Source organism: Cicer arietinum, chromosome 2 (genome assembly GCF_000331145.2).
Source record: "Cicer arietinum cultivar CDC Frontier isolate Library 1 chromosome 2, Cicar.CDCFrontier_v2.0, whole genome shotgun sequence".
NCBI classification, from domain to species: domain Eukaryota; kingdom Viridiplantae; phylum Streptophyta; class Magnoliopsida; order Fabales; family Fabaceae; genus Cicer; species Cicer arietinum.
The window spans coordinates 45,871,484-45,883,819 of NC_021161.2; the positions used below are offsets into that span (position 1 = coordinate 45,871,484).

A 12,336-nucleotide genomic window follows, 5' to 3' on the forward strand; every position below is an offset into this window, starting at 1 on the left:
AATAGTTTTTTATTTTATTTTTAAATAGTGTCCATTAATTGCTAACATTTTTTAGAAATAATTTCATTAACATATATAGTTTGTGTGACCGATCTTATCATACAACTTTTATTTTAATTTTTCTTTATTTGCTAAATTATATTTTCAACATACAGCTTACGTATTTTAGTTTTTTAAAATTAAATAAACGTTACATTTTGATAATAAACTAGTAGTACGCAAGTAATTAATGCTCTTTGCTGTACTTGAGTGAGAAATTGGTTGTAACATTCGGTAAATTAGTAAAAGGAAATATAATTAAATTTTATTTTCTAATTTTAAATTAATAAAAGAAAATATAATTAAATTATATTTTTTGATTTAAAAAATATTAAATATAAAAAAGAAAAATACTATACATAAATTTTTACCTAATTTTAATATAAAAGAAGTATCTATATTTAATATCTGACACGCCTTAAATATAATTATTAATAGAAAAAAATGAATAAAAATTAAAAAAATAAAATATTTCAACAGTTATTTTTGAATTGCACTTACAACAATGTATACTTAGACTTTTTAAATTGACAGTATAATTAGAGTAAAAAATTGAGTTTATTTAAAAAAAATACTACTATAGTACTAGTAATAAAGTTTTGAGTTGAACCCACCAATAATTTATCAACATTATTACTCTACTCATGGAGTTATACAATACAAAACACTGAGCCTCGTACACAAACACACCAGTGACTCAACATTTTCAACATCCTTTAGAACCAAACACAAACGCACACAACAACAACACAAAAACATATAAGAGAAGAAACAGACAAGTACACACTATAAAACCAAAATCTCTTTAACTCTTAACAATAAAACCAAACACATAGTTCAAACCAACACACTTCTTCTTTTCCCATTACCTTCTTTTCAATTTCACATTCTTTTTTTCTATTTTAAGTACAACTTCACTCTCTCTTAGATCTCAATCTTCTAAATCACCAAAGGCTCATTTTTTGGTCTCTTTTTTTCAACCCTTTATTTATTATTAATAGAAAAAATAGTAAATTAGTAAATTTTTCTTGCACACTGAGTTTTCCATACACAAGTAGAATCCTATCTTAAGCTTTGAAAACTGTTATTTTCTGTCAATTCCTTGCACAGAGCCAGCATTTAAGACACTGGTTTAGTTACCTTAACAATAAATTTAAGACCCTATAGACTATTTCTTTCTATTGGAGCAAAAAAAACATAGAGAAAGTGAAGTTTTAGTTCAAAATTACCGCAACAATTGGCCTATAAGATGACTTTGGCTTGTTAACTTCTTCTCTTTATTGCTTTGATTGAGATGAGTAACGTGTTGTGGTAGCAGTTACGAGAAAGTTTCACTGACAGACACAAACACATGACACACTAAAAAAAATAAACAAAAGACTCTGTTTTTTCTCTGTTTCTGTGCTTATAAATCTTGTTGAGAAAGCCTCACGAACCAAACATTGAATAATATTAGGTGAGTTTTGATAACCCTTTGTGTTTTTTCTTCATGGGTTGGTAACAAAATCTCATCTTTTTGTTGTTTCTTATATCAATTTTTTTTCTTTTCTTTTTAGTATTTGAACTTTGAAGATCTTTTGTAATCTGAGAAACAATGTTGTCAGAGAAACAAGGTGAAGAAGCAATGATGTCAAGTCTTAATGAAACAATTGAGTTGAATGAAGAAAGAGAGGATGAAAAAGGAGGTAATTCAGGTTCTAGCTTCAAGAACTTTCTTTGGAATGGTGGTTCTGTTTATGATGCTTGGTTTAGTTGCGCTTCAAATCAGGTAATGGAAAATTGGGTTTCTTTTTTATTTTTATTTTATTTATTTATTTATTTTAGAGTTTAGTCTCATGATTGGAACTTAGATTCTGTGACCCTTTTTTGGTTTGTGCAAGGGAATTTGGTTCTTTCTAAATTTTGTTGGTTTTGTGTTATGCAGGTTGCACAGGTTCTGTTAACACTGCCATACTCATTTTCTCAGCTAGGAATGATTTCAGGAATCTTATTCCAAATCTTCTATGGATTGCTTGGTAGTTGGACTGCTTATTTGATTAGCATTCTCTATGTTGAATACAGAACCAGAAAAGAGAAAGAGAATGTCAGCTTCAAAAATCATGTCATTCAGGTCACACCCCCAAATTAAAGAAGGAAAATATTATTTATTTTATTTTATTATTTTAATAAAATCAAGCTTTTAAATTGTGGTCAAGTTGAGTAAAAAAAAAAAAAAATAATTTGTGGTTAAGTTGAAATTGTTTATATTATAATAAATTGCGGTCAAATCGATGTAATCGAATTACAACAATTGCTGAAGAGACAACAAAAATCTTGTTTGTCGCAGTCGCTATTATTGTTGAAGACCATTTTTAAAACCATAGGTTAAAATATTTATAGAAAATTTATGTGTTTAATTTAATTTTGTGTAGTGGTTTGAAGTGTTGGAGGGTTTACTTGGTCCTTATTGGAAAGCCTTAGGATTGGCTTTCAACTGCACTTTCCTTCTCTTTGGATCTGTTATCCAGCTCATAGCTTGTGCAAGGTGTGAAATTTCGTTTGTTTAAAATTAATTTATTCATTTGAGTATATAACTGAAGGACAATAATTTGTGGACTTAATAACATGTTTTGATTTTTGGGGTATGCAGTAACATATACTACATAAATGATCACTTGGACAAAAGGACTTGGACTTACATTTTTGGAGCTTGTTGTGCCACAACAGTGTTCATACCTTCATTTCATAACTATAGAATTTGGTCTTTTCTTGGCCTTGGTATGACCACTTACACAGCTTGGTATATGACCATTGCAGCCCTTCTTCATGGCCAGGTATACACTAATTTATTTCTTAAAATTACAAAAATGGATTATTAAAATGAAGAAAATTCTAAAGTAATTTTAAAAATTGAAAATAATAAATATTTGCAGGTTGAAAATGTGGTTCACTCGGGCCCAAAGAAAATGGTTTGGTATTTCACTGGCGCCACAAACATACTCTATACTTTCGGCGGGCACGCAGTCACAGTGTAATCCACCAAATCTTTTTCTAATTTATTTATTTATATTAATAACTATGCTTATTGAAATATTTATACACAAAGTAATAGTCATCATAGTTTTTCTTTTTTGTCTCAATACAATGAAACATTTTGAAGATTAATATGAGAAATTTATTGCACGGATATACTTTATATTATAGTTTTGCAGCTTTTGCCTCCATTTTAATGAGGACCTTCTTATGTAAGACAAAACAGTAATAAAATCTGCCACTTTTGTACACCCACTACACCATTGTCTTGCCTCACAGTTATTCTCTCTCTTTACCAATTAAAATTTTCAAATTTTCTTTTTTCTTTTAATATATGAAAGTTCTGAATTAAGATTATGCTTTCCCCCAAGAGACATTTCACCTCACGATGTGTACTAGTTATCTATGAAATTTTGTATTTTTTTATGATTTGTATACAATGTTGGTTTATTATTATAATTTTTATTTTTTTAAGTCACATCAACAATTATAAATTATTTATTTTAATAAACTACGTGCCAATTTCTTTTAATATTTAAATAACTTCACTCTATAATAATATATTAGTGTCACAATTTTTTTATAGATATACAGTAGAGGAGTAAGAAGGACATAATTGTAATTAAGTATTTTAAATTGAAGAAAAATTGGAAGAAAAATGTTATACCAAAAATTTGGTATCTCATAGTTCTAATTTTCAGAAGACAAAGTATAGATATTCTAAATATTTAAACATTTATTAATATTTGTATGTATTATCCAAGAGAAAATTGGACGGCCCAGGTGCTTCATGATGGGACCATGGATTTATGGATTCAAGTGCATAGTAATAATAATCCACTATTTTTTTTTCCCTTATTAGGAAACTATAATTTGGACTGCTTGTATCTTTTCTAATATATATGATTTTGACCCTTTTAGGTAATACAATGCATTTACTAGAAAACAAATAAAAAAGGTCCAAAATTGGATAGAAATTTGGACACATCTAATGAATAAGAAACCCAATTTCATTTTTAATTTGAACAATGTTAGCAAAAATAAAAGGAATTTCATTTATTTTTAAAAGCATAGCATATGAGTTATTTTGCATATTGAATTTGATGTTTGAATATACACTAACATGGAGCATAGGACTATATATTAATAATACAGGGAAATCATGCATGCAATGTGGAAACCTCAGAAGTTCAAAAGTATATATTTATTTGCTACACTTTATGTGTTCACACTTACCCTACCATCTGCTATTGCTGTTTATTGGGCCTTTGGTGACCAACTTTTGGACCATTCCAATGCTTTTTCTCTTCTTCCTCGTAATGGATGGCGTGATGCTGCTGTAATCTTAATGCTCATTCATCAGGTTCATATGTAATCTTAATGACCATTCCAATGCTTTTTCTCTCCTATTAAGTAGTTTTAATTTCAGAGATTATTTTAAAGTTTTGTTAATTTCATAATCAAATTGTCTTACACACCATGTGTATATATGAATGGCAGTTTATCACATTTGGATTTGCTTGTACACCATTGTACTTTGTATGGGAGAAAGTGATAGGAATGCATGACACAAAGAGCATATTTTTAAGGGCACTTGCAAGGTTACCAGTGGTGATACCAATATGGTTTTTGGCTATAATTTTCCCTTTCTTTGGTCCCATAAACTCAGCTGTTGGGGCTCTTTTGGTTAGTTTCACTGTCTATGTCATCCCTGCTTCTGCTCATATGCTCACTTATAGGTCTGCTTCTGCAAGACAGGTAAATTTTCCAATCTCTCTCCACATCTTCTCTATTTTCCTTACAACATATTCAGTACATGTCTCTTTCAATGTACAGGGTGATCAAATTATATTCATAAAACTATTTTGACATGTTGTAAGTCCAGTTTTGATTAACTTTTGGTATATATAAGTTTTTCAATTTTTTTTTTGTCTTTAAGTTTCTGATTTCCAAATAAAATAATATGGTAATTTGGAGTTTGACCATGTGATAAATAAAATTTCGTTAGTGATTGTTTCAACTAAGGTTTGAATACGGATACTCTCAATCGATTTGATCTTAACTAAAAATTATTAACCACTTACTTAAGAAACTGTCAATTAGAAGATTCATGATCATTGTACGATCGTCAATTTTACTATCTATAATTTTTATTGATTTTTTTATTTATCAAAACTGTATTATAGTCAATTTGGGTATTAAGATACTGCCATAGACTCTATGTATAGCTTGTAGGCACCTATAATAGTAGTACAACAACAAATTGAATCATAAAACCAATTGTATCATAAAGCTGATTATAGAAGATTCAAGTTCAATAAAAAATTGAATCAACTACAGTTTTATGATACAATCGGCTATAGACCGTTAGATTAAAAGTGAGAAAATTTTCTTCTTTTAATCTAATAGTCTACAACTGATTACACCATTGAGCCCATTGACTATAATGGGAATTCAAGAGTGTCCATTTTTATGAGCTATTATTAGAAATGTTCATAAAAACTCTATATGCCATGCCATGATGTACTTGTTGTGTTTGAGGATATGATTCCAGCTTCATGATTTAACTTGGAAGTGACTTCCAATATCACTGACAGTATAAGTTCTAGTCCCACCAATTCTATTAATCATTCAAATTAAAATTCTAGTCCCACATGATGAGGTTGGTGCCATTTCTTAATCATTCAGTTATATGCTATAGTCTTATACTATACTTTATACTATTCAAATCACATGTCTTACATTTTTTACAATGAGTTGGGCCAGGACCAACCTAACACTTTCAATTCAATTGTCATACATAGTACTCAATAATCAAATCACTCTTCCTGTTTTGTTCTTAATCCTAACATATTCCCATAATTAGTTAGCAACTTGTGTCTGTCAACTTTTGTCTTACTAACTTTTCAAAACTTCAACCACATTTTAACAATATTTTAAAAATTTGAAGTGATTAAATGTAACTACATGTGTTGGTGTCAGACACTGACATGTGTCAAATGCTAAATATACTTCAATCCAAGGTTTCAGTCCAATGTAAAGCGCCTTAATTATCAAGGAAATAACAGTACCTATATGTCGTAACTCAGATAACAGTCGCATAACTTTTTTCGAAACATTACTCCTTATTATTAACTTAATTATTATTTTCTTTCTTTTTTCAGAATGCTGCTGAGAAATTGCCCTACTTCCTCCCAAGTTGGACAGCAATGTATGTGATCAATATATTTGTGGTGGTGTGGGTTACTATTGTAGGGTTTGGATTTGGAGGTTGGGCTAGTATGACAAATTTCATAAAGCAAGTTGACACATTTGGACTATTTGCTAAATGTTACCAATGTCCACCAAAACTACCACCTTCCAACCACACAATGCATCATTGAAAAGTTAAAACTATATATTATGGTCTTTTCTTTGTTTGAGTCATATTTTCATTCTCTTTTTGTTCAATCACTATATAGATACATTATTGTTAATGTTGGTGTTCCCCTGTGTAGCAAGGCAATACTGTTATGATTTAATTTTCTATTTGATAATCATTTTGGATAACCATAAACTTTATCATATATAGTCAACATATATATGGTATGGTGTTTGGCAATTGGCATGTAGACACATCAATTGAAGCATGCATGTTTCTGTTAATGCATTTTTGTCCACTATCCAATATATAGAACTATACATAATCATTTTGTTTTGTTTCCTTAACATATCAAGTATTACTAGATCAAATATATGTGCTGGTGAAGATTAAAATACAAAAGCATGCAACTCAGATCTTCCAAGCCTAATTATGTGATCCATGAATTCAAAACCTTGCTTTTTAGTCTATTTATATTTTTTATGAATTCATGACAACATTTCTTAAGAGCCTTAAAGTGTTCAATGTGATACTTAATTATAAGATTTTTCCACCTAATGAACTAGTGTATTGATGGGACTCTCATTTTAGACTTAAGTTCCAACAATATTTTTCATGATTAAATATTATTATTATTATTATTATTATTATTAATTAACTTCAATGATTCCTTTCATTTTTTGACATTTTTTTTAATGATTCCTTTGTTCACACGAAAGCACCAATATCATTAATATGTTCTTGTTGTCTAAGTTTGATTAGTTCTTTTATATAGTATACTAGTATTTGATATGACTAGTCAAAAATTGGAATTTCATCAGCCGTAGGGAATCAAGGTATGTGAGACTTGGAAAGTTTATAGAATCTAATGGCAATAATTGAGGGATTTGTAAAGGCTTATTTGAGTTAGGTGTTTGTACCTTTCGTCTTTATCTCTATTTCCCCGAATCTTAGCCATTACTTGTCATGGCTCATGACCCCTTTATCTTTTTTTCTCAAGTCTTGAGGCTTGTTTAGAAATATAGAATCCTAAAGTGGACCTTCGATTGAGAGGAAATCTGAAAAAGATAAAAAAAAGTTCCTATTTGGCTATTTGTAAGGTGATGATAGATGATTTTTCCTTTTGCTTCATCATAGAAAAATGCATGCAAAAGAATTGTCCTCTCTTTCTTTTTAATGTAATTGGATCGAAAGTACTTTTATGCATCAAACACTAGAAAAAATAGAATATGTGCACATAACCTTTTTTAAAGCAAAATTAAAGGTGAGTTGAATCTTGGAACTTGTCCGAGTTTAATAGTTAAGGCTCAAAAACATTTACAAACTATTTATAGATTATTTATCATTATAGTAAAATTTGAATTTAAGTTTCTTTTAAAATATGAGTTTTATCATTATCAAATGAGAACTTTCTACAAATAATTTTAGTAATACAAAGTCTTTATAAGATCTAAGTCGGGTTGAAATTTAAATTTCCGTCCTTTCATAACGTAAATTGTATCGTTATCAAATAGATCAACTTTCTAAAAAAAAAACTTTAATAATACAAAGTCTTTATAAAATCTATATCTAATAAAGGGAACAAAGTAAATAACAAAAATAGAACAAATTACATATCACACAATGCTTCTTCTATGTGAGAGGAACCAAAATAACAATGAAAATGAAAAGGGGCCAAAGTGGAAATTAATGTTATTTTAAGGGGGAAAATATATGTAGTGGTTCACATTATAGTAGGAATGACTATATATATTACTATTCTCTAGAATTGCTATGATGTTTTGATATGTATTACAAATGTGGCTATTAATGAAATTGATTAGTTTTGATTTTTAAAAATAAAATAAAGAGAATATACTTAGTAATTAGTAACTCACTTTACCATTGAGGAGTGGAGAACTTTTGTTTCTCACATCAAATAAAGAAAGAGGAATATACAAGAAATTCATCAAACAAATGCAATCTATCATGTGTTAAATAATCTACTGAGCTTATGCCATCAAGTCTTTAATATTTCTAAGTGAGTAGTTTAATCCTTTTATATTTTACTATATATTTTTTGACTAATACTAACAAGTGCACACATGTTTAAGAATCAAATGTAAAATTTTTGTCTTAGAAATTGTATATTAAACTCTTAGAGAATTTAAAAGTTGTTTTCATCCAATAAAAGAGTGGGTGTTAAAAAGAGTGTGGAGTATTGCTAACAATATTCATAAAATTAAGATAACTTGTCATATTATATAACAACAATTCCTTTTAAAGTGAATGCATATATGTTAGACAAAGTTGTGATGATGGAGAACAAGGTTCATAGAATAAAAGATAAGATATAAGATAAAATGTAAGACATAAGCTATAAAATAAAATAAAAGACATATATATTCTCATTTGTTTATACACACTTATGTCTCATATGGTATCAATCTCATGGCTGAGCATGCACCTTAGGAAACAAAGCATGCTTGCAGCAACAATTATCCAGCTTCATTAATTGTGAAGACATTGCAACGGGAAATTGCTCTTCTTTTAGCATGTTTGTTCTCAAGTGCAATGAGCATATTGTAGTTGCAACGGTTGCTACTACTATGATATTAATTCAGGTGGTTAATTAATTGATAAGGCTTAACATTATTGGATCAAATTGCATTGGGAACACACAAGCTAATATATGCGTGCCTTGCTTATAAGCTTGCAATTAATTCTTATTTAATCTCCTAGTGTGTGAATGATACACCTATAATAATAATTAATAATAGTAACCGTAATTAATCTCTAGGCATTAGGGACAATCAAATTTTACACAATCATAAGACAAGCCAACCAATGCAATAGTATGCTCCTAAGTGTGGGATTATAATTGTGGTTGTTAGATTATTTATAGCGCATGTGTTAATTGTGGTTGATTATGGTTTTGGCGCCTAAATCTTCTATATTGAAGATATATATTAGAGGTCTTCCGTGAAAAATTAATTAATGCTTTTTTGTAATTTGAAAATAGTTTTATATAAAAGACCACACTATATATATTAAAAATATAATAATTAAAAAAATGAAAAAAAATATTTTAAAATATAATAATATTCTAAAAATAATGTATATAATAATCATAAAGAATAAAATAAAAAGTTAGATTAGAAATTGGATCCCTTTAAATGGATAACTTTTGTAAATTGAATGTATTTTAAAAGAAAATTAATAATTAATATAAACTATTTAGATGAGAGGGAAAGTTTAGTTAAGAGAGATATAACAACAAAATCATAAAAGTTACAAAAATTAAAAGTAAAGAGATCTTAAGTATATGCAAACGAGGTGTGTGTCTTGTTTGCACCTTGTTTTTCCTTATTTGTAATGGTTTCAGTCTAAGCCACTATCTCATAGACACACTCAGAAGAATGATTCATCTACCAAAACTACTTTGTCCTGCATTTCTAAAATACCTTCCAAATTTGGTTTTTTCACCTTCTCTTTATCATTTCAACTTCGAAAAGATCTTTACTTTCTTTCTCTGTTTTTTATTTTTCATTTCCTTTAGCTGAAACAACAAATCAAATTAACAGTAATGGCGCCCAAAAGAAGGCAACACAAAAAGGTCTTTCCTTTCACACTTCCTCAAACATTTCATTTTCTTTCTATTTCTATTTTTTATTTTTTTTTACCATTTTTTAACATTTCATTTTGTCTTCCTTAATGGTATTTCATGTTTTTGTCTGAAAAAACAAGAAGGTTGGCAACATGAGAATGGATGCTGCTTTGGATGCAATGAGACAACTTGGATTTGAAGAAAAACTTGTTCGAGGAACGATTAAGGAGCTTCTTGATGTTGGTCTTTTCTTCAACAAATGCTTGAAGAAAAAAAAAGGTTTGATTTTTATTGTTGATTTTGTTGGTTTAACAAACCCCCCTTTTTTTTTTGCAGGTTTATGAAGGAACTCAAGGATGGCCCTTTATTGAAGAGGGATCTTACAAACTTCTAATTGAAACTATACTTTGCAAGCAACAAACTTGTGTTCAAAAAATGGTATTGAATCTTCACTTTGATTCTTTTCAACTGTTACTCTTTCTTCTATGTTCTAGGAACTATTGAAGGGTTATAAATAGACTTAAAACTATTCTTAATCTAATAAATTAGTCCATTAACTTTAACTTTCTCCAATTTTGAAAGTAACTAAAGGATTAACTTTGTGTATTGAGAATATTTTGGAATTACTACGTATTTATTATATTTCTGTGGTTAGAATACCAAATAGGAGAGAAAATGATTGTGTAATGGTTTTTATGACTGTTTTTGATATTCTGTATTTTAGCTAACACATATATGACTACTATAAATTACTAGCATTCAACACTCACAAGGGAAACTTTGCTTAAATATGTAATGTTTTGACTGCCCTTAGAACTTTGATTCTTGTGATTTCTTTTCCTGAACTTTGTTAAAGGCTTAAAGCTTTCACTTGGACAACATATTACGACACACCTAATGTAGCAATGATACTATGTGGTTACAATTTAATCACTTCTCTTTTTTCAAATTACTAGTTGTGTTTGTGTTGGTGTTGGTGTTGGTGTCTTGTGTGTATGTTAGTGTTTCATAGCTTGACATTGAGTCAATTTAGATTGTTATGCAGATGATACTTTTTATGATTTTGGACTAATAACAAGAAAAGGAGGGTTATTTGCAGGGTGGTGTTGGTGAGACATCATCAGCTGCTACTTCCACAACTGGGATAACTGAAGTTGGCTCCTCTGTTCTCGTGGCTCAGGACTCTGTATTGCATGGTACCCATGATTTGGACTCTGCATCTCAAACCAATGATCATCATGATTATGTTCCAATTGCCAATCTAGAAGTAGAAACTAGTAATTTAATTCCACACTCCTTTGGTTCCTTTCATTTGAATATATTTGCATTACTCTTTAGTCTTCACTACTTGGAACAATAGAAGCTGGCTAAGTGTATGCTTTGGTTTTAGAATTAATTTTAACTTGCAGCTATAGACGTAGACCTTAATTTTCTCTATGTTTTGCTAATGGTTGTAATCTTTGAAGATATTAAGGTTACAAATGTGTCAACTGAGAGATGTGAAGATGGACGAGACATTGGCATGGAGTCTAAAAATGAGCAAAAGCCAATGGACAATGTCAAAGAAAGCAATTATAAAACATTTGTGAGCAATGTTGAGACTAATGTTATGAAGAGTTCTATGATTGAATCCTCAAAAAGAAGTGAAAAGCTTCCAAGCAATAGGCGTAGACGTTACCATGGATGGATTAGTAGTGATGATAACAATGTGGACTTTCTATACTTTCCACGTCCACCATTACCTGAACATATAGAGAAGTTGATTGGGAAGAGTGAAGCTACTCAGATACCAAGGCGTAAGAGTAGATGGGACGAAAAACCAGATGTATGTGAATGCTAAATTGTGAATGAATGAATCTCTTGGGTCTGGTTTGTTTTGCTCTTGTATGTGATTCATGTGTGATAGGGAGCAAAGGATAGGCCACCAAGGTAATTACACTACAAAATACAAGGTTATCTCATATATGTATATGCTTATTTCTATTACTATATTTTGTAATATTTCTCGTATTTATATCGTAACATCACAAAATCAACAACCAATTTACTACTTAGCAATATATAAGAACCACGCATGCCCCTGCACTAGTTTGAAGATAAAAAGACACATACAAATAGATAGTGGGTCTCACTAACTCACTATCATTAATTTTTTAATTTTTTTCAAACTTCTTTGTGCAAATGAAACATAAATGGAGCTTGGAGATAAAAGAAATAGAGAGATCCTACTCCCTCCTCTCTCAATATAGAGAAAATTAAAAATCATCAAAACTAACAAACTCATTTATTATTTTAACTTTGTAAACGTATTTTTAAAATATACTTTACAAAAAATTGT

At 29.4% G+C, this 12,336-nt stretch overlaps 2 protein-coding genes across 7 annotated transcripts; both read left to right on the plus strand.

Annotated features, from left to right (window-relative positions):
- Positions 1–710: 710 nt before the first annotated feature.
- LOC101497816 (auxin transporter-like protein 1) lies at positions 711–6,600 on the plus strand. Of its 2 annotated transcripts, none has more exons than XM_004490911.3 (9): positions 711–1,495; positions 1,596–1,807; positions 1,964–2,149; positions 2,451–2,563; positions 2,669–2,852; positions 2,952–3,049; positions 4,207–4,414; positions 4,552–4,809; positions 6,216–6,600. In XM_004490911.3, the coding sequence occupies exons 2-9, from the start codon at positions 1,634–1,636 to the stop codon at positions 6,432–6,434; spliced, it is 1,440 nt and encodes a 479-aa protein (XP_004490968.1). In that variant the 5' UTR covers positions 711–1,495; positions 1,596–1,633; the 3' UTR covers positions 6,435–6,600. The 2 variants fall into 2 exon arrangements, with proteins under 2 accessions (XP_004490968.1, XP_004490969.1); XM_004490912.3 differs by having other exon boundaries at positions 1,644–1,807.
- A 3,052-nt stretch (positions 6,601–9,652) lies between these two features.
- LOC101498341 (uncharacterized) lies at positions 9,653–12,030 on the plus strand. 5 transcript variants are annotated; one of them, XM_004490919.4, is made up of 5 exons: positions 9,653–10,007; positions 10,139–10,237; positions 10,335–10,436; positions 11,083–11,194; positions 11,465–12,030. In XM_004490919.4, the coding sequence occupies exons 1-5, from the start codon at positions 9,978–9,980 to the stop codon at positions 11,836–11,838; spliced, it is 717 nt and encodes a 238-aa protein (XP_004490976.1). In that variant the 5' UTR covers positions 9,653–9,977; the 3' UTR covers positions 11,839–12,030. The 5 variants fall into 5 exon arrangements, with proteins under 5 accessions (XP_004490976.1, XP_027187750.1, XP_027187751.1 ...); XM_027331949.2 differs by having other exon boundaries at positions 9,654–10,007; positions 11,083–11,275; XM_027331950.2 differs by having other exon boundaries at positions 9,656–10,007; positions 10,142–10,237; positions 11,083–11,275.
- Positions 12,031–12,336: the final 306 nt, after the last annotated feature.